Raw genomic sequence first — 21756 nt, forward strand, 5'->3', positions numbered from 1 at the left:
CCGTGTCGTGACAGTGATCTCTCACTGAATCCCCGTTCAGGGGTCATTCTTTTGATGACCTTTGGGACGAGCTTCAAAAAAGACTTCCAAATAAGGCTGACAACTGTGGCTGGACTCGATCAGGCATTTCACAGAGTATTGACCCAAAGTGCCTAGGGCCTTCATCAACCCGCTAATTCATTCCATGTACAGACGGTGCAATGCTTTCATCGATGCCCATGGAGGCCACACTCAATATTGACTTTGGGGTATCTGAATGGTACCATTTGTAGTCATTTTGTTTGTGTGTACGCTAAATATGATTCATAAAAGGTGTTAATCATAATTGCCAAGTTTGAACTCAATCCTCCGTTTTGATTGTTAATTAGAGTGAAATAAAGTGTGTGCTTTAAGAAACCGCTATCGGTGCGACATTAATTTTCTGTTGTGGTTCAGTATGTACACAAACACATACACACATACACACACACATATACAATGTGCTCCAAATTACTTCTGTTGAATGATGTCTGATTAGAGATATTCTTGGGTTCAGCCACCCACAAACACATTTATATTATTTAGAGTTTTGAAGTCAGACTAGGATTTTTGTTATTGGGCATAGCACCCACACTATTTGAGCAAACTCTGTCAAAGACACAGGAATAGCACCCAGTGTACTTAAAATGGCAACAGTACCCACAAGTACTATCTGAGTCGCGCAATAAAGTGGCTTCAAAGTTTAAATGCGAAATATTTGCTGAGATGTTTAATGTGTACTTATTGACGTTAATTATTATCATTATTTGGGACTGAGTCTCACCGCAAAGCCAGACTCCAGATTTCACGATCCTTTCCTGAAACATTTATTGAATATTTCCAAAGTAGTAAATACCTGGATGTGAAATGTACTTACAAGCATCATTGGATTAATTTTCTGATAGGCACTAAGTCAGACTGGCAAGATGATCACCCTCATACCGTTATTGCATAGAGGGAAGTTGTTTTAGCGTCCAAATATTTCTAAAGATCAAAACTATGTAGCCAAATTAAAGAAGTTTGAAATCAAGGTATGCCTTTGTCTTCGTCAATGTACCATCTTAATTCCGAGCAAGATCCCCCGTCGACGACACACATACGCGTTGACAATACCTTAAAAACGATGCCACAAGGTTCTTCACTTTATATCGAAGTCTTGCTCGGGGATGCACCAGCACAAGATGTTGTACTTTTTACGGGGGTAAAACTTCAATGGCTCAAAAAACATGAACGACGACGTTGTGTGATTTATTTACGAACAGAAACAAATTCGGCAAATTCTCATGTTAGTCTCGAGGGTGTCATGGTTGCATTGGCATAAGGAGATTGGATACAAAATATCAAAATGTCAAGTTGCTAAATTTGGTATCATTTTGGAGAAAAATGTGTCCCTATGTAATAAAACTAGCAAGTCACCACAGCATTTGTTTGACAAGTGGCGCCGCTTGTGGCACCATCTGTAAAAAGTAATATGTCAATAAAAGTTTTCTTAAAAGTAAATTGTTTATTTTTATTATTCAATATGTGTTTTTTTATAAAGATATATCAGTATTGATGTGAAACAAAGGAGGAAAATCAATTTTCAAGGCAGTATGTAGGATTTGACACATTAATTAACTTCTAAAAACCGGAAATTTAAAAAAAATATTGATTCATCAATGAAAAAAAAGATTTGTATACAATGAATTTTTATATAGTAAATTCACACTAGATTAATATTCAAAAATAAAATAAATATGTTACCAGAGGGTATCAATATTATCGCCAATTAAAACAGCGTACCCAAATTAAATTTGATAAGGAAAGATAACTCTTGTTCAAAATATCATGAAGTATGATTGGAAGCAAGATAAAGGGAAATTAAAGTTGCGGGCAACATTGAGGGCTCCTTGGCTTGGATAATTTCTAAACATTTGGTACCTGATGTCGAAAGCAGTAAAGGTTATAGCTGATATGGATCATATCATTGTCAGTAATGAGAAATACTTCAGTGGTAAACTTTGAATTCTTATGTTTTCAGGGTTAGAAACAAAGGATTGTGTTGTATGGTATGGGTAATTGCACGTATGGCTTTGGAAACAGCTGTTGGTTTGATTAGAGATTCGAAGGAAAAAGAATAATGCACTTTCAATTGCTAATAATTTTTTCCTTTTGACTGAAAATGTGGTTGTTTATGGTGTTTATTTTCGGGTGACTGTAGATACAATTTCCAGCTAAATATCAACTACAGCCAAGTTGAAATGCGACACAACGTGCCCATGCTCTGTACTTGTGTAGCATGTACCAATATCCACAACACTGTTTCTCTCACGCTGAGCTTAGTTGACACATGTCATCGGTTCCCAATTGTGCAGATCAATGTTCAAGCTGATAATCACTGGATTGTCTGGTCCAGACTCGAATATTTACAGACCGCGGACATACAGCTTGAATATTGCTGAGTGTGGCGTAAAACCTCACTCACTCACTCACTCACTCACTCACTCACTCACTCACTCACTCACTCACCCACTCACCCACTCACTCACTCACTCGCGCTCATGCAAGTGAACTTGTGATTACACAGCAGTTAAGGTACTTCAGTAGGTTTGTATCAGTATCCATTACACTGTATGTGTATTTTCATTTTGTGTAGCGCTAGCCCTCGTCATTGTCAATTGAAATTGACATCATCTCCCATATCTGCACGTGGACCACGCTTTGCAGTGGTAGTCTCTTTATAGCAGATACCGTCCCTGCGCTTCCCTTCAGACTGTCGCATGCTTTGCACGGGTAATCTGCCGTGTCGTAAATCTCCGAGAAAGTTATGACACATTCCAGACATCACAAAGTCGGCGAGTGAACGGTGATATTTTTAACATGTACCTTAGAATAAAAAGTGATCAGCAAACCATACACATGTACACTGACAATTTTCATAGCCCACAGTAGAGAACCAATCCAGAATAGCAACTGTGGTGAGGAAAATAGAATATTATTTGTCCCTCCGTTGTCTTCGAAGCTGGCGGCATAAATGCATATCCAAATTTTGGTGGAAATCGGACGGTTGGTTTCCGAGTTACGGGTGTTTAAAGGTGGACAGAAAAAGTTGACCCCTGGTCGGCTGGCGGTCATGTACCTTTTAAGAAGTTCCGGACAAGAAATAGTTCGCTCTTTGACAGGCTGTAGCTCCGTTGTCCTTGGGTCTACAGTCAAAACAATTAGTGTTCTGGAATCGTCAGAAGTTCAGCTATCAGACGCACCGTTTCGACACTTGAAACGGTTTAGCGACGCATTTTAGCGACTTGAGCCGTCCAGGCGAAATTGTAGTCATTTGGATTGTAGGACACATGATGCATTTGTGCAATTTTCAATGCCATATATATGGCCGACAAACGATCCAATTTTGTATATGCATGTAAGAACACGAAATGTTAAGCATCTTATGTTGATGCATACTGCCTTCTGTGCAGAACTGGAGCAGCTATACTGTTTATAATGTAGTATCTTCAGAATCTGACGAAATCCAATATGGCCGCCAAACGGTTCTCATTTTGACATGCAGCAAAGAACCAAAAATGTTCAACACACTAAGTTACTGCATGTTGCCAAATTCTAGCGGTTTAGTTGAAATGGTAATGATGCTAAGATTCTTTAATGATACATTTTAGTAAAACATAAACAACAAAAGTAAAAATATAGATGTCCGTAACTATTCAAGATATCGCAACATAGTTTTAGGATATTCATATTTGAGGTATATACACTAAATGTGCAAATTTGCAGAGTTCTAGACATCATACATTCAGAGTGATGGGTTGCGGAAATGCCTACCCGTCAAAAACGTGAAATTTCCTTAAATCCAATATGGCGTCCAAACGGTGCCTCGTAGCCCCATGGGTCATGCAGTTGAAATTGAAGGTAATCGGATTCCAGACCTGCTCCAGACATTTGCTAGTCATCGGACTTGTAGTTTCGGAGATTATTGCTTTGGAAATTGAAAATTTTGAATTAATTTTGAATTATCTCCCCTTTGCTATTGGGCCTAGAGCCTTGAGATTTTTGCAGAAACGACTTCAGCACTGTTGGCACCATGGTAATTCTTTTCAAGCGATTCTGTCCAGCGGTGCTTTTTGTAGGGCTGGTACAAAATACGGCGGAATAATAAATAATAAAAACATTAACGATTCCAATAGGCAAGGAGCCCTAATAACTGCGTAACATAAATATGCGCTCCTAGTGTCACACCCCGTCGGTATCAAACCAAAGTATCCAGCCTCCTTAAAGCATTTCACTCACTAAGATTTGTTTTACCATATAATATACATCTTATAAGCTTTAAGTTTACACTCGATAGATTGTATGAGAACCATTTGAATACTATTTCATAAGAATAATGGTTGACACTTCAGGTCCTGGCCACATTACAAAATGTGCTACAATTGCACTCTCCGATCTCAGTGACACACAAATGTTTGATAATTCCGGTACTGAAGACACGTTATATGCCTTGCACTTGCAAAACAATCTTTACAAACGACAAGAGGTTATACTTCCGGGTGATAATCTAGGAGATTTAAACAATGTCGAAATCGGAACCCGATCAAAAATCATCCATTACAATCTCGTACGCACCAACGATGACAAATGAATAATAATCGAATCTAAAGATTATAAATATCACCCTTACCAACCCATATATTGTTTACGACGTCAGTGGACATTTGATTGAAATAAAAAATATGGGGTTATTTTAGGGTCTTTCAATCCTACGAAACATACTAAATACTTGATAGCAATACCAGATAAAACAGGTCATGTGATAGTCAACGATCCAGGCTACAAGAATATATATATCCCCATTACAAGTTATTGACTGTTACTCTGCCAATACGAGGTTAGATATAACAAGGCTCTGCACTTTTTATTGACGTCTTCCCAAGAGATGTCCCCACAGAAGATGTTAAACCTTTTGATTGGTTAAAAGTATGATGGGATGAAAAACATGAACATAAAAGTTGTATTCATATACGACCAGGAGCAGCCACATTTACAAGCCTTGAAGGGGCCATTGTCATTGAAAAACCTAACATTTCACGGGATTATACCCGGCAGTTGATGAAGCAGTTGAAAAGTTGGAAAGCGTTGACGGATTTCGTTTGCCATAGAACTGTGAATGCTCTCAACAGAGTTGACACTGCACTTTTAGCGGCAAACATGGCATGGGGCCTGGTGTGGCAGATGCTAGTTTATTGTCAACTATAACCGCCGCGCCTGTCGTACTCGGTATGGAAGTAGCATTGGGGGTCTCCATGTAATTGATATAGCTCTTAAATTTATTTCTCGCCAGTTGCACAAGAAGGCATTCAAACACGATAGTATTTTCGTTCTTGTTGACGTGAAGTGAAGTAGCAATGAGGATCATATCTCGGCAGCATTATATGTCCGATAGTAAGATAACTGAAGAAAGGTTTCCTTTAGTTCTGTCAGAACGTACAAAACACAAGGTGATGATACAAGAGATTCGAACAAAGACACGTAAAACCAGTGGCATTTGTGAAGAAGCGAAAAAGGTTCACAGAACAGGGGAGACAGTTAGCTCGTCAAGCATTCCTTACCAAAACCAAAGAAATAGTGAGATTAACGTGTTTCTATATATGAATATGTATTGATTTTAGGCAGCGGCAACATCGCTTGGATATAGTATACATAATGGCGAAACGGGAACCTATCGCCCTTATCAAACCCTTTCATCCCATTCTGCTCCTCAACACCCACAAAACAGGACAATTTAGCGGGACATGATTTGATGTAATACTTGTAATGACATTGGACAAAAAAAACAATCTAAAACAATATCAGAATATCAAAAAAAAGCAGGAAACTCAAAGACCGATAAACATTCTAATGAAAGGAATACACGCTGAGGCGTGACGCATATTAGGAGATTGTTTACCGTACGCACATAACTTGACACGCCCACAAAGTCATTTGGACTGTATATGGGATTGTTCAACAGTGCGTACTAGTATCAGTTGTCCGCTTTGATGGGTTTGGGTTCATTTTTTTACATTCATTAAGAGCTGAATACAAAAATACATCACCAGTTTAGCCAAACAGAATGCAGGTATTACAAAAAAACACAATGCAATTTAATGATGTACCAATTGCAATTTATTCAAAATACTGTGGCTTAATCCTATTCATATTTTGCATTATCTGTTACCGTTTAATCAAACGTACATCTCCACATTATTTTTTTCCTAGAGCTGGGAGACGTGAATGTCGCCATTGGCTCTGGAGGTGGAACCATGTCTTCAGGTGAGAAGATCATTATGTATGGTTCAGCGATGTTAGGGAGTCTGTGAACTCTAGGAAATCATATGACTGCTGCTTTAGTACTTTACAATAAGTGTAAGGGAATGTTAAGTGTTTAAGTAATACTTGTCGATGATATTTCACTATTTTCGTGTATTTGCTTACAGAAATTCACATTTGTAAACGTACATGGCATCTTTGTTTTCTGTAACTCAAACTCTTATTTTCCAATGCCACCATGTAAACGTCAGATTGTTGAAACTGTGTAATAAATGATGATAAAATCATTACACCAAATGTACAAAGGTCAATGGATGCTATCGTATAATATAATGGAAACAAGCCTTTGGAAACACTCCTAACAAATATAAAGACTTTGCCAGAGGGAAAGACTTCGCCTGTATCCCTAATTCTAGTCAAATCATATGACCTGAATATAAATTACTGAAGAGTAAACAACGAAACATGTTGGAGAAAAGGAATTCTGTTTTTATTTATCTAACCGATATATACACATGGAACTTAACTAAGCACGCCCTAACATATTATAAGTTACTGACTTATTTAATGATAAATCTTGAATTGTAACGATGACTACTATTTGCACTGTATTTCCTTTCAATATTGTTTAAACGTTTTGCTAAATGAATCGTCAAAACACATCCCAGTATGCAGTTGAAGCACACTACCCACGTCATTGGAATTTGAAGTCATGGAGGAAGGTGCATTGGTCGGATGACAGTTACTTTTTATTGCACGTCACAGACAGACGTCAGCGAGTCTGGAAGACCAATAGCAGTGCCTAAGAACACCAGAGCATCATTTCCTTACCTTGGTGGATCTGTCATGGTCTGGGGTTGTCTTTTCAATGATTGTAAACTGGACTTGGCGACTGTTCGTGGAAATCTCAATGGCGACCACGACATCCGGGACATCCTGGGTCCAGTTCTTGTGCCACACCCATAAGCTACTCGCCCTGTATTTATGGATGACAATGCCCGACCACACCGTTCCCGACTTGTGGCAATTTTTCTCAAACAACACTGTAACCAAACGTCCATTGCCTGCTATGAGCCCGGATCTGAACCCATTGGAACCTGTCTGGGGCATTCTTGGACGCCGAGTGCAAGCACTGGATCCACCTGGACATGATCTGGCATGGTAGGAAGCATCTTTGCGCCGGGAGTAGCAGCAGCTGCCTCTGGAGCCAATTGACTCATGACAAGCATGAGGAGGAGGGTCAAAGCTGTCATCCGTGCACAGGTTTCGTGCGATTTGTTGTCTAAGGATGATAGAGAACATTTTCAGACTGAGAGACACTCGCCTCTCCTATTTTCCTTCCCCATAGTTGGGCAGGGATACATTTTGTTCACAAAACATCGTTGACGTTTTCATGTCATTTTGTAAATTAAAAAATTGCACATTTTCATGATTTTGTTGTTATTGCTTAGTCCGGGAAACAATGGTGTTTAAGCTTTCCAGTATACATACTAATGGTAATGGTTGCTCAGCTTCATGGTAATATGGGGTAGAATTCGGGGGGTGCTTAATTGAGTTCCAGGTGTGTGTTGGTGATGTGTCGGTTAATGTAGGTGAATAAAGCTCAAACATACTTCGGAATTAATCAAAAATGGCAAGTGGGTTATAATACCGTTTATAATTGTAGCAGGGCAGTGAATGTAATAATAACTTCAAACACACGCTACGGTGTGAGATTTTGCCCGAAAGAGTATTTATTCGCCGTGAATTCACCCTGAAATATTTATAGAAATAATGATACATTAATAGTACATATGATACAATCACCAATATTGCAATACACAATAAGGTTACGATCAATCTTGCCAAGTATATAGCTAGATATATGTTCATAAGTATTCTAAGTGCAATAAGGTTATGGAATTATTACAATTTGTACTCATATAGTAAATGGCAAGGTTACATGAATAAAATATATTCTCTCATAACAAAGAGTAACACACCTTTACAATTTACATACCCGTTAAAATGTTACTGTCATATGTTGCATACACATACCTCACCACAACAGAAGTTTAATCAGACTATTTTATAACACATTCACACTATTATCTCATGCACACAAGACTAAAGAGACAGAAAAGCTATATGTTAGTAATTACAAAAGCTTACAATTTATAAGCTTTGTTTAACACAGTTATGTCAATATGTAATGGATGAGATTTAGATAATATCAAACACTTAGTTTATTTTAATAGAAAATGTTTATTGTAATGCCAGATATAAATGAAATAATATACAATATAAAATATATAGAGACATATTGGACTAGGCTGATGTGAAAGCCTGTGTAGTGACTTTGTGAGACTGGGTGCAAGCTGTTAGACAAAGGGTTGAACTTGGAGGGTTAGCTTGGCAAATCAGTCTAGCACATCATGGCTTGGGTTTGTTAAGGGCTTGAGGGACACATGACCTATATCTAACCTTTCCTACAGATAAATATATACTTCTCATCAAAAGTTTAGACTCACTAGTGTAAATATAGCCACTTACTGGCAACTGTTCTAAACTAAATTTTGCAAAATATGCCATACTGTTTAAAAGTACTGTTTACACATAAACTAATGTATTGTAAAACAAATTCGTAAGGTTGGAAAGATTATTGTCATGAGTTCAGTAAATGATGAAAATCAGTGTCAATCATCAAAACTTTACACCACAACGCAGCTGTTCACATGCACGATATTTGCACATGCTTTCCAGCGATTTGATGCATGTTCCTCCTGCAATTCATATGCATAAAGTTTGCAGTTGGTTTCCCCAAAGTTAGTGGAGAAGTCAATCTTTAGCCATATGTATATAAACTAACGGGCAAAAGAAACTTTTAAATTAATGTTTTTGCAATTACACATACTGCCATAAAGTGAAACGTTTCAAAAAACATTCGCAAAAGAAACTTTTAAATTAATGTTTTCGCAATTAGAGATACTGCCATAAAGTGAAATGTTTTCAGAAGGCACAAGTCCGTGATTAAGTGCAATTCGTGCTGGCATGAACAATTCCAAAAACAGCATAAATGGACTTTGCTGAAAATAACCGTGCACAATTTTTGCATAAATACAGATGTGGAACAGTGCAACCATGCAGTATCCAAAAGAACATCAGAGAAATGCCGAGGCTTTCACAAGCCGAACGTGATAGAGCAATGGTATGGCAGAAATAGGGGCGTCACAACGTCACATTGCAAGAGTCTTCAATTGCAGCCAATCAACCATCAGCAACTTATTGAGTCGTTACCAAGAGACAGGCCAGACACAAGACCGCCCAAGAACGGGCACACCAGGGGTTACCACGCCAGCTGAAGACCACTACATCCGGTCAATACACCTGCGGAACAGATTCGTCACGGCGACGTCAACGACGGCGACGGCCTTGGGACACCCCATCAGCAGACGAACCGTACTACGACGACTCCGTATGGCTGGCATCAGAGCTCACCGCCCCTTTCGTGGAATGGCCTTGACCCGTCAACACTGTCAACGCATGTGGCAGTGACGTGATTGGGAAAGAGTTCTGTTTACAGACGAGAGTCGATTCAACATGTTCCGAAATGACTGGCGAGTTCGTGTTTACAGACGTAAGGGTGAGCGACTGGAGCCAAACTGTGTCCAAGAGGTGCACCCTTTTGGTGGAGGCGGTGTCATGGTATGGGGTAGGATTTGTGGTCAGCAGAAAACACGACTTGTCATCCTTCATGGAAATTTGATTGCTCAAAGGTACAGAGACGAAGTCTTGAGGCCAGTTGTGTTACCATTTGTGCACCAACAGCCGAGGGGTTTGATCTTGCAACAGGACAATGCACGCCCACATACTACCAGGCTCGTACAAGACTACCTCAACAACGTGAACATCAACGTATTGCCCTGGCCAGCACGATCTCAGGATATGAATCCGAAAGAGCATCTCTGGGATCATCTTGACAGACAGTTGAAACAGCGGCAACCTCCACCAGCAAATCGACAGCAGCTCGAACCAGTTCTCTTGGGTCTGTGGTACAGAATTCCTGCTGACGTCATCCGGCGACTAACGTCATCCATGAGGAGACGTGTTTTGGCATGTATCGATTCAAGGGGTCATTACATACGCTACTAAAGACTTGGAACACATCTTGTGAATGATCTGTGATTGGGTAACATTTCATTTTGACCCCACGTCTCTTGTGCCTGATTCCGAGACCAGATTACTATCGATTGGACATTAGTGAATCTGTTTCATGCTTGGTAAATGGTTCAATTTTGTATAATGAACAATATTTCTATCATATATGTCTTTGTGTCTTCTTTATGAGCCACAACATCAGTTGTACAAAGTTATATCTGCCACATAATGTGTATGGTAAAAACTGCTGTTGGACATGAGGTTTGAAATTAGTTTTATATCATCTACTGAGAAAATATCAGGTCACTCTTTTCACTTTGGTTTAAAATGTTTAACGTTCTATTTTGAATGAAGTACCACAAGGTAGTCCGGATCTGCCCTAAACATTTAATGATAAACATCATTTGTAGGGTTTGTTGGTTTGTTGTTTAACACCGCACTCTGCAATATTCCATCTTTAAGGCGGACAATCGTAGGGGCAATATAACGGCACCAAAGAACAATAATACTAACATTACAATATTTCTTCACAGTGCAGTCCTTGTTTGCAATATACCTTAACTAATCCCTTTAGATAAAACATATCACGCTCTTTATATCATGCACATGCCATACATCATAACCATCATCCCTCGTCTCAGGGATGCAGGCTCGAACGTTTCCTACAGATCCACAGTGATATATCATGAACAGATACATATACTATGTATAAATATAATATAGATACAGGTATAGACATTATTACACGAGCGCGTGTGTCATACCATTTATTCGAAACAAGTGTGATATTTTGTATTCCCCGAGTTTTGTGTCAATGCTATGACACACTTGAGAGTGTAAGAATTTCGTTATTATCCATTTTATTCATGTACATTTGTGCAGTAAAACACGGTAAGCAAATGTGACGGCCCTCTTTATTGACGTCACGTTCAATTGTTCAATGACGTCACAGACGACAAAATACAGAAACACTGATTGTTAGGCAAAAGTGATATTACATGGCTTATGTTCCACCATATGGGACCGCCTCCGTGATGTAGTGGTTAGAGCATCCGACCGGAGAGCGGAAGGTCGTGGGTTCGATCCCCGACCGTGTCATACCAAAAGACATTAAAAAATGGTACTTGTTGGTCCCTGCCTGGCGATCGGCTTACAACAAGGACTGGTCGGCTCGGAGTCAATATAATGTGTCTGAGTCGGGTATTCATGCTTCACTGCGGTATGGTTTCTCAGTGGGCTAGCCCTATAAAACCAGCTTAAGTCTGGGCTAGTACAAGCAGCCGCACATACACATACACACACGCATGCTCGTCGTCATATGAGCGAAATATCCTCAAGCACGACATAAAACCCAATTTCACCTCACCTCACCTCACCTCACCTCACCTCCACCATATGGATGATAAACATTAGTATGCATGGAATACAAACAACATAAATTGTATAATCCTTTTGTATGTATATTACAAATAGTACACTTAGCTTATACATTTGTCAAATACAAAAGAGAGTTGAATGAAGACTACACTATAATATCACAATACAATGCCAGCTAAAATACCATACATAATAACAACGCTTAACATGCATAAACTAAGTTAGCTTAAGTTTCCATATTGATAAAGTAATAATTAAATGAAATTACCCTACATGACCTGGCCTACTGGCAAAACATAGTTGTGACCAGGGTATCCACAGGATTGAAAAGATCAAGTAAAACCAAGAGAACAATAGAAATCTAACCACAGGCCAAGCTTGTGACCCAACCCAGTGGCAATAGCCATGAACTGAAAAAGCGAAATGGCTGAACTACCCAAGCTATCTCAGAAGCAAGCTTACCTATGAATTATAAGTTTTATGCAAGTTTTGAAGTTAACACAAGTATTTAAGGAAATAAATGTTAAGTATTTAGGTTTAGGTTATTAATTTAATTTATGTTAGTTTACTATGACGATGCTTTAAAATCTAACAATATACTGTTTACAAACATACTGCTACATTACAATGGCATATTTCTCCTAAATATCTATCCATATGAGTATTCAAATACCTTTCAATAGTCCGTTTGAAATGAATCACTGACAATATCATACATACATGTTGCAGAAGACACAGAATGGAAACTAGAATCGACTCGGGAAGTATTCGTGAAGACTAACAGTTTCAACCAGGTGGAGTCAAAGCTGATTGAACATGGACATGTGACTATCACGGGCGCCTCAGGAGAAGGAAGACAAGCATGGCGCTGATGCTGGGTGCTAAGTACAAGAAGAAAGGCTTTCAATTGGTATTTGTTGACAATATTGATAAGTTTGATCTTGCTGTCTGCGTCAAAGATGGACAACCACTGTTCATCGTTTTTGATGATTTGTTTGGAACCGGTTCATCTGCAGAGATTTCAAACCTTAGAAAGGTTCTGACATCACTGGACGAATTCATCAAACACTTGACTCGGTCTTCTGAAAAGAAAAAAGAAGAAGGCACGACAGAAAATGGAGACAGGAAATGATCACGCACTAAAACTTAGAGATGTCAGACCAGATCATGACATACTTCCACAACTAAAGGAGAAACAACATTTAAACCTATACATTGTGTTCACGAGTAAATCATACAACTTTCAAGAAGTAGTACCTCGGCTAGGAGGACAGCAGTTTAATTTCTTCAAGCCACAGACTGTTGTTGATGTGACTAAAACTCCTCTCTATCAATATTCTGTGGCCGAAAAAAAGGCAATATTCAGAAAGCACCAACAGAGAAACGGGCAGAGCGTACGGGTTGATCTAGACCAGATATGCAACTCCAAAGATAGTTTGTTTGGCTTTCCTATGACATGTTCCCTGTATAGTAGCTTGCCTGATTTCCAGAGTAATCCTCTTCAATTTTTCCTTAGGCCCCTGACCTACTTGCGTCAAGAAATTGATATGATCATGGGATCCAAACAAAAGATATCAGCGGCTCTTATACTCATGGTCCTTTACAATGATAAGCTTGATCTGAGAAAGTTGGAGAAGAAATCTGATGACCAGCGTCTTGAGACAAAACTGCAAGCTGTGGAAACTATTCTCCCAGGAATCACTAGGGCAGACATCTACGAATCTGCTAAAAGACTAAGAGGAACATTTCTTCTTGAAGGAGATACAACAGCATTTTCACATCCATCCATACTTGATGCATGCCTATGCTCTGTTTTTGATCTCCATCCAACTCTTGTTCTTACCAACTGTAGTATGCAGTTCCTGTATGAAAGGGTGAACCCCCACCCATTAGCCACAACAGAAATAGACAACTATACTAACATCATCTTTGTGTCAGAAAACTACTATGGTATAATAGCTGCAAGAATAGCAGAATCAGTATTAATAGGAGAATATAGATGGTCAATTTCCCATCCACTGCTACAAAATGAATCGCTTGCAAAGAAAGTTCTTGAAAATGAGAAGTTTAAAGAGTGGGTTAAGACAACTGATTTTCGTTCTCCGGATTGTGATGATAAATATTTCATCTACTGGGCAGTACTCTCAAAGAGTGAATACGTAGTGAGGTCCGTCATAAAGCTTAGAGATAACATTTTCTCAGGGAACGAAATCAAAGCAGCTCTTGATGCATCGATATTGGGTGGCAGAATGGCAATTATGGAGGTATTGTTCACTGCGTTTGAAGACAAGATACCTCAAAACACTGTTTCTGAATTGTTTCTTGAAGCTGCAGAACGTGAACACATTGAAATGGTAACGTTTCTACTGCAGAAAGGGGCTGACATTGCTAACACTAATGCAAACAAAGACAACATTTTACATGTCGCATTGAGAAGAAAAAATATGCGGATAATAAACGTTGCACTACAGTTCATGAAAGAACTGAGCCTTGTGAACGATCGAAACAGGAAAGGGACGACCCCCGTCATGTTGGCAGCTCTGTATGGTCAAAAAGACGTTTTTGACTTACTGGTGTCCAATGCAGCTGATCTCACCCTGGCTGATGACGAAGATGAAGGTGTGTTACATTATGCTTGTCAAGGTGGTAACATGTCTATTGTTCAACACCTCATCAGAGTTTGTGATATTAACAAGAGAAGGCGTGATGGTCGGACCCCAGTCATGGTGGCAGCTGTGTGTGGTCAAAAAGACGTTTTTGACTTACTGATGTCCAATGCAGCTGATCTCACCCTGGCTGATGACGAAGATGAAGGTGTGTTACATTATGCTTGTCAAGGTGGTAACATGTCTATTGTTCAACACCTCATCAGAGTTTGTGATATTAACAAGAGAAGGCGTGATGGTCGGACCCCAGTCATGGTGGCAGCCCTGTGTGGTCAAAAAGACGTTTTTGACTTACTGGTGTCCAATGCAGCTGATCTCACACTGGTTGATGACGAAGATGGAGGAGTGTTACATTATGCTTGTGAAGGTGGTAACACGTCTATTATTCGACACCTTATCACAGTATGTGACATTAACAAGAAAGGGCGTGTAGGTCGGACCCCAGTCATGCTGGCAGCTCTGTGTGGTCAAAAAGACGTTTTTGACTTACTGGTGTCCAATGCAGCTGATCTCACCCTGGTTGATGACGAAGATGAAGGTGTGTTACATTATGCTTGTGAAGGTGGTAACACGTCTATTGTTCAACACCTTATCACAGTATGTGACATTAACAAGAAAGGGCGTGGTGGTCGGACCCCAGTCATGGTGGCAGCTCTGTATGGTCAAAAAGACGTTTTTGACTTACTGGTGTCCAATGCAGCTGATCTCACACTGGCTGATGATAAAGATGAAGGTGTGTTACATTATGCTTGTCAAGGTGGTAACATGTCTATTGTTCAACACCTCATCAGAGTTTGTGATATTAACAAGAGAGGGCGTGATGGTCGGACCCCAGTCATGGTGGCAGCCCTGTGTGGTCAAAAAGACGTTTTTGACTTACTGGTGTCCAATGCAGCTGATCTCACACTGGTTGATGACGAAGATGGAGGTGTGTTACATTATGCTTGTCAAGGTGGTAACACGTCTATTATTCGACACCTCATCAGAGTTTGTGATATTAACAAGAGAGGGCGTGATGGTCGGACCCCAGTCATGTTGGCAGCCCTGTGTGGTCAAAAAGACGTTTTTGACTTACTGGTGTCCAATGCAGCTGATCTCACACTGGTTGATGACGAAGATGAAGGTGTGTTACATTATGCTTGTGAAGGTGGTAACACGTCTATTGTTCAACACCTTATCACAGTATGTGACATTAACAAGAAAGGGCGTGGTGGTCGGACCCCAGTCATGCTGGCAGCTCTGTGTGGGCAAAAAGACGTTTTTGACTTACTGGTGTCCAATGCAGCTGATCTCACACTGGTTGATGATAAAGATAAAGGTGTGTTGAATTATGCTTGTGAAGGTGGTAACACGTCTATTGTTCAACACCTCATCACAGTATGTGACATTAACAAGAAAGGGCGTGATGGTCGGACCCCAGTCATGCGCGCAGCTCTGTGTGGTCGAAAAGACGTTTTTGACTTACTGATGTCCAATGCAGCTGATCTCACCCTGGCTGATGATAAAGATGAAGGTGTGTTACATTATGCTTGTCAAGGTGGTAACATGTCTATTGTTCAACACCTCATCAGAGTTTGTGATATTAACAAGAGAAGGCGTGATGGTCGGACCCCAGTCATGGTGGCAGCCCTGTGTGGTCAAAAAGACGTTTTTGACTTACTGATGGCCAATGCAACTGATCTCACCCTGGTTGATGATGAGTATAACAGTGTGTTACATTATGCTTGTCAAGGTGGTAACACGTCTATTATTCGACACCTCATCAGAGTTTGTGATATTAACAAGAGAGGGCGTGATGGTCGGACCCCAGTCATGTTTGCAGCTCTGTGTGGTCAAAAAGACGTTTTTGACTTACTGATGTCCAATGCAGCTGATCTCACCCTGGCTGATGACGAAGATGAAGGTGTGTTACATTATGCTTGTCAAGGTGGTAACATGTCTATTGTTCAACACCTCATCAGAGTTTGTGATATTAACAAGAGAAGGCGTGATGGTCGGACCCCAGTCATGGTGGCAGCCCTGTGTGGTCAAAAAGACGTTTTTGACTTACTGGTGTCCAATGCAGCTGATCTCACACTGGTTGATGACGAAGATGGAGGAGTGTTACATTATGCTTGTCAAGGTGGTAACACGTCTATTATTCGACACCTCATCAGAGTTTGTGATATTAACAAGAGAGGGCGTGATGGTCGGACCCCAGTCATGTTTGCAGCTCTGTGTGGTCAAAAAGACGTTTTTGACTTACTGATGTCCAATGCAGCTGATCTCACACTGGTTGATGATAAAGATGAAGATGTGTTGAATTATGCTTGTGAAGGTGGTAACACGTCTATTGTTCAACACCTCATCACAGTATGTGACATTAACAAGAAAGGGCGTGATGGTCGGACCCCAGTCATGGTGGCAGCTGTGTGTGGTCAAAAAGACGTTTTTGACTTACTGATGTCCAATGCAGCTGATCTCACCCTGGCTGATGACGAAGATGAAGGTGTGTTACATTATGCTTGTCAAGGTGGTAACATGTCTATTGTTCAACACCTCATCAGAGTTTGTGATATTAACAAGAGAAGGCGTGATGGTCGGACCCCAGTCATGGTGGCAGCCCTGTGTGGTCAAAAAGACGTTTTTGACTTACTGATGGCCAATGCAACTGATCTCACCCTGGTTGATGATGAGTATAACAGTGTGTTACATTATGCTTGTGAAGGTGGTAACACGTCTATTATTCGACACCTCATCAGAGTTTGTGATATTAACAAGAGAGGGCGTGATGGTCGGACCCCAGTCATGTTTGCAGCTCTGTGTGGTCAAAAAGACGTTTTTGACTTACTGATGTCCAATGCAGCTGATCTCACCCTGGCTGATGACGAAGATGAAGGTGTGTTACATTATGCTTGTCAAGGTGGTAACATGTCTATTGTTCAACACCTCATCAGAGTTTGTGATATTAACAAGAGAAGGCGTGATGGTCGGACCCCAGTCATGGTGGCAGCTCTGTGTGGTCAAAAAGACGTTTTTGACTTACTGATGTCCAATGCAGCTGATCTCACACTGGTTGATGATAAAGATGAAGATGTGTTGAATTATGCTTGTGAAGGTGGTAACACGTCTATTGTTCAACACCTCATCACAGTATGTGACATTAACAAGAAAGGGCGTGATGGTCGGACCCCAGTCATGGTGGCAGCTGTGTGTGGTCAAAAAGACGTTTTTGACTTACTGGTGTCCAATGCAGCTGATCTCACACTGGTTGATGACGAAGATGAAGGTGTGTTACATGATGCTTGTGAAGGTGGTAACACGTCTATTGTTCAACACCTTATCACAGTATGTGACATTAACAAGAGAAGGCGTGATGGTCGGACCCCAGTCATGCTGGCAGCTCTGTATGGTCAAAAAGACGTTTTTGACTTACTGGTGTCCAATGCAGCTGATCTCACACTGGTTGATGATAAAGATGAAGGTGTGTTGAATTATGCTTGTCAAGGTGGTAACACGTCTATTGTTCAACACCTCATCACAGTATGTGACATTAACAAGAAAGGGCGTGATGGTCGGACCCCAGTCATGCTGGCAGCTCTGTATGGTCAAAAAGACGTTTTTGACTTACTGGTGTCCAATGCAGCTGATCTCACACTGGTTGATGATAAAGATGAAGGTGTGTTGAATTATGCTTGTCAAGGTGGTAACACGTCTATTGTTCAACACCTCATCACAGTATGTGACATTTACAAGAAAGGGCGTAATGGTCGGACCCCAGTCATGGTGGCAGCCCTGTGTGGTCAAAAAGACGTTTTTGACTTACTGATGGCCAATGCAGCTGATCTCACCCTGGTTGATGATAAGTATGACAGTGTGTTACATTATGCTTGTCAAGGTGGTAACACGTCTATTATTCGACACCTCATCAGAGTTTGTGATATTAACAAGAGAGGGCGTGATGGTCGGACCCCAGTCATGCGCGCAGCTCTGTGTGGTCAAAAAGACGTTTTTGACTTACTGATGTCCAATGCAGCTGATCTCACCCTGGCTGATGATAAAGATGAAGGTGTGTTACATTATGCTTGTCAAGGTGGTAACATGTCTATTGTTCAACACCTCATCAGAGTTTGTGATATTAACAAGAGAGGGCATGATGGTCGGACCCCAGTCATGCGCGCAGCTGTGTGTGGTCAAAAAGACGTTTTTGAGTTACTGATGTCAAATGCAGCTGATCTCACCCTGGTTGATGATGAGTATGACAGTGTGTTACATTATGCTTGTCAAGGTGGTAACACGTCTATTATTCGACACATAATCAGAGTTTGTGATATAAACAAGAGAGGGCATGATGGTCGGACCCCAGTCATGCGCGCAGCTCTGTGTGGTCAAAAAGACGTTTTTGAGTTGCTGATGTCCAATGCAGCTGATCTCACCCTGGTTGATGATGAAGATAAAGGTGTTTTACATTATGCTATTGAGGGTGGTAACAATTCTATTGTTCAACGCCTTCATCAAGGTTTGTGATATTAAGAGCAGGGGCGTGGTGGTCTCACAACTGATGACGAAGATGACGGAGTGTTACATTACACTTGTGTAGGTGCTAACGGGTCTATTGTTCAACACTTTCTCACAAAATGTGACATCAGCAAGAAAGGGCGCGATGGTCTGACCCCAGTCATGGTGGCAACTCTGTGTGGTCAAAAAGACGTTTTTGACTTACTGTTGTCCAGTGCAGCTGATCTGACATGAAGATGACAGTGTATTACATTATGCTATTGAGAGTTGTAGCATTTCTGTTGTTTAACACCTTCATCAAGGTTTGTGATATTAACAAGAGAAAGCGTGATGGTCGGATCCAAGTCATGATGGCAGCTCTGTGTGGTCAAAAAACGTTTTTGACTTATTTGTGTCTTACGAAGCTGGTATCATTTTAACTGGCAACGGTAATACTAGTGTCTTGGTTGCAATGCGTCTATTCTGACATTAAAATAAGAGAGCAGGGTAGGACTGTGACCTAGAGCCAGTTGTTGTCAGAAGGATGAGTATGATTTGTAATCAACAAAGCTTCGTCGGGACCATTCTTTGAAATGCAAGATCTGGAAAGACAATATTTTCTCTTGCTAGACGAAAACTACAGCAGGGCACGATTTTGACCTGTAACGGGACGGTCACCCACTTTTGCCTTCACGCCAATGAGGCAGCCATATTCGGTTGGTTTATCCAAGAGGTCAACTTGGTGGCAGAACGGTAGGCAACCAGTCCAGGAAACAGAAGACTTGCTTGGCCTTATGTGCCAATAACATGGAGAGAAGTTGAGGAAGAAAGTTTCAGAATGAAATTGGGAAATGTTGGAAGATAAAATTTCCAGAAAAGCATTACCAAGTCTAACAAACCATTGTATTTGCAATGGTTAAAAGCCTTGTAAATAGCATTTGATTACCATTTAGCTTGATCATGTTTAAATGTATATTAAATAGTTGTGCTGTATATCCGTTTGTTTGAACATTAATGGCAATACTTACATCCACAGGTAGCATTGTTGTATTGTTGTTGTGAGCATAATGGTAACACAGCAGTGCACGTTTTGTCTATATCTCCTGAGTGTAGTGTTGGACGGTATGTAAGTCGTAATGCCAAAATTGATGAGATCAGGTGGAGTGAAGGGCTTCTCTTCTCTTGGCAGTCACTGGGGAAACTACTTCCCAATCTCGAGTGGTGGATGTTATTTTGGTAGACAACATTGTGTAGTATAGATCATCGTGAGTGTACTTCTTGGTTCGGTCAGGCATCTTTTGCAGTCCTGTGGCCTCATGAATAATAATAACAGAACCACTAGTTGATGTGCCCTGGGCCAAATTGTTAATTTTATAAACAAAATAAAAATATACCCGGTTACAGAAAAATGACTTAGTGGAGAAGTAACATTAAATTAAATGCTTAGGGGGAATTCTTTCATCCGTCTGTTATAAGCAAAATGTGAAAATTATTTCATTTGTATGAGGCTACTTATTCCACATCTAAAAAATTGAATCATTTTTTTCATGCATCTAAAATTGTTTTGTTTGCCTTATTAGTCGCATGTATTAAGGATTACTTTGTGTATGTCATTGATAAAATTATTTAGATGATTATTGGTTAGATGTACCAACTTCTTGTAAATGCAGTTGATATTGGTTATGTCGATGCTCGATTATATGTTAAATACCAGTTCATGTATGGTTGTTCCAAGAATACTATCAATCTGTTATATAATGCCCTTGGACCAGGCAGGTGTCTGCACATCTGAGACAGATGGTTATGTTAAACTGAATGTTCCGGGGAGATGTCTTCATTAGGGTGCTTGCTCAACGTCTGATTCAGATGGAATATTGTGGAAGGCTACAGAAGGACTTGATCACAACCAAGTACCATCATCAACTGGGATGAGAGAGTGATGTGAGACTTGGGTGTGGGGATACGCCTGTAGTGACAGATATATCATTACTGTGGACTCTGTTGACCTGTGACTTTGGCGACATACTTGGACGTCCCTCGTGTGTTAATATGAACATTCAGAACAGTCGCGCCAAAGCGCTGTGTATGGTGTATTCTTTAATGTATAGAGCCATGTGATTATATGGATACTGTAGTGATGTGAACAATCCCATTCTGTTATATACCATAGCATGGTGTATCTGTAATGTATATGAACCATGTTATTATATGCATGCTCCATTGATGTGAGGATTGACGTTCTGTAATATAGCCTGTTAGTGTATTAGTCGTGTTATTATATAGATACGTTATAGATGCAATGTATAACCAACCATTCAATGTGATGTCGTTGGTGTTTTCCCTTCTACATTGGTGGAGTCAAGGCTATTCCCTAATCATACAATAAGTGAAAGCTGAGAACCTAATAATTATACGGACATTCCTCTGTTGTCCTTAATTGGGAAAACATACTGGAATATTACACAATACGCACTCTTACTGGTGTGAAACAGAATTTACGAACACCCTTAAATGATTACATTCAATATATATGTTCTGCAATCCTTGATTCAAAAGTAGATATCTGAAGGACTATTGTCTGCTATTGTCTGTTTCATTACAAAATTATATTAAGGTGAAATTTTCAAAGTTTTGGATGAGATAAACATTCACTGTCAGGGTATTTTGCGTGTCACATGGAACCTCGACAAGGATGTATAAATAATACTGTGTTGTTCATTTTGTTTTTGAATGATAGTTATAAAAATTACCAAATGTAAAGATATACTTGTCATTAAGTTTGCTG

The 21756-nt window shown here is 40.1% G+C and overlaps 1 protein-coding gene across 4 annotated transcripts in view; it reads left to right on the forward strand.

Annotated features, from left to right (window-relative positions):
* The window catches only part of LOC124268496 (serine/threonine-protein phosphatase 6 regulatory ankyrin repeat subunit A-like), a 60600-nt gene extending 39465 nt beyond the window's left edge, over positions 1-21135 (forward strand). For 2 of the 4 annotated variants that reach the window (XM_046703476.1, XM_046703475.1), the window contains exons 3-6: positions 6265-6318; positions 12559-15252; positions 16228-17202; positions 17593-21135. In XM_046703476.1, the coding sequence (XP_046559432.1) occupies positions 12945-15252; positions 16228-17202; positions 17593-19001 (4692 nt within the window). In that variant the 5' untranslated portion in view covers positions 6265-6318; positions 12559-12944 and the 3' untranslated portion in view covers positions 19002-21135. Of the gene's footprint in view, positions 1-6264; positions 6319-6983; positions 7046-7080; positions 7743-12558; positions 15253-16227; positions 17203-17592 lie in introns of those variants that run through there. The other 2 variants (XR_006896292.1, XR_006896291.1) reach the window with 2 other exon arrangements.
* Positions 21136-21756: the final 621 nt, after the last annotated feature.

This window comes from Haliotis rubra, unplaced genomic scaffold (assembly GCF_003918875.1).
Source record: "Haliotis rubra isolate DU_JTF1 unplaced genomic scaffold, ASM391887v1 Scf1385, whole genome shotgun sequence".
NCBI classification, from domain to species: Eukaryota; Metazoa; Mollusca; class Gastropoda; order Lepetellida; family Haliotidae; genus Haliotis; species Haliotis rubra.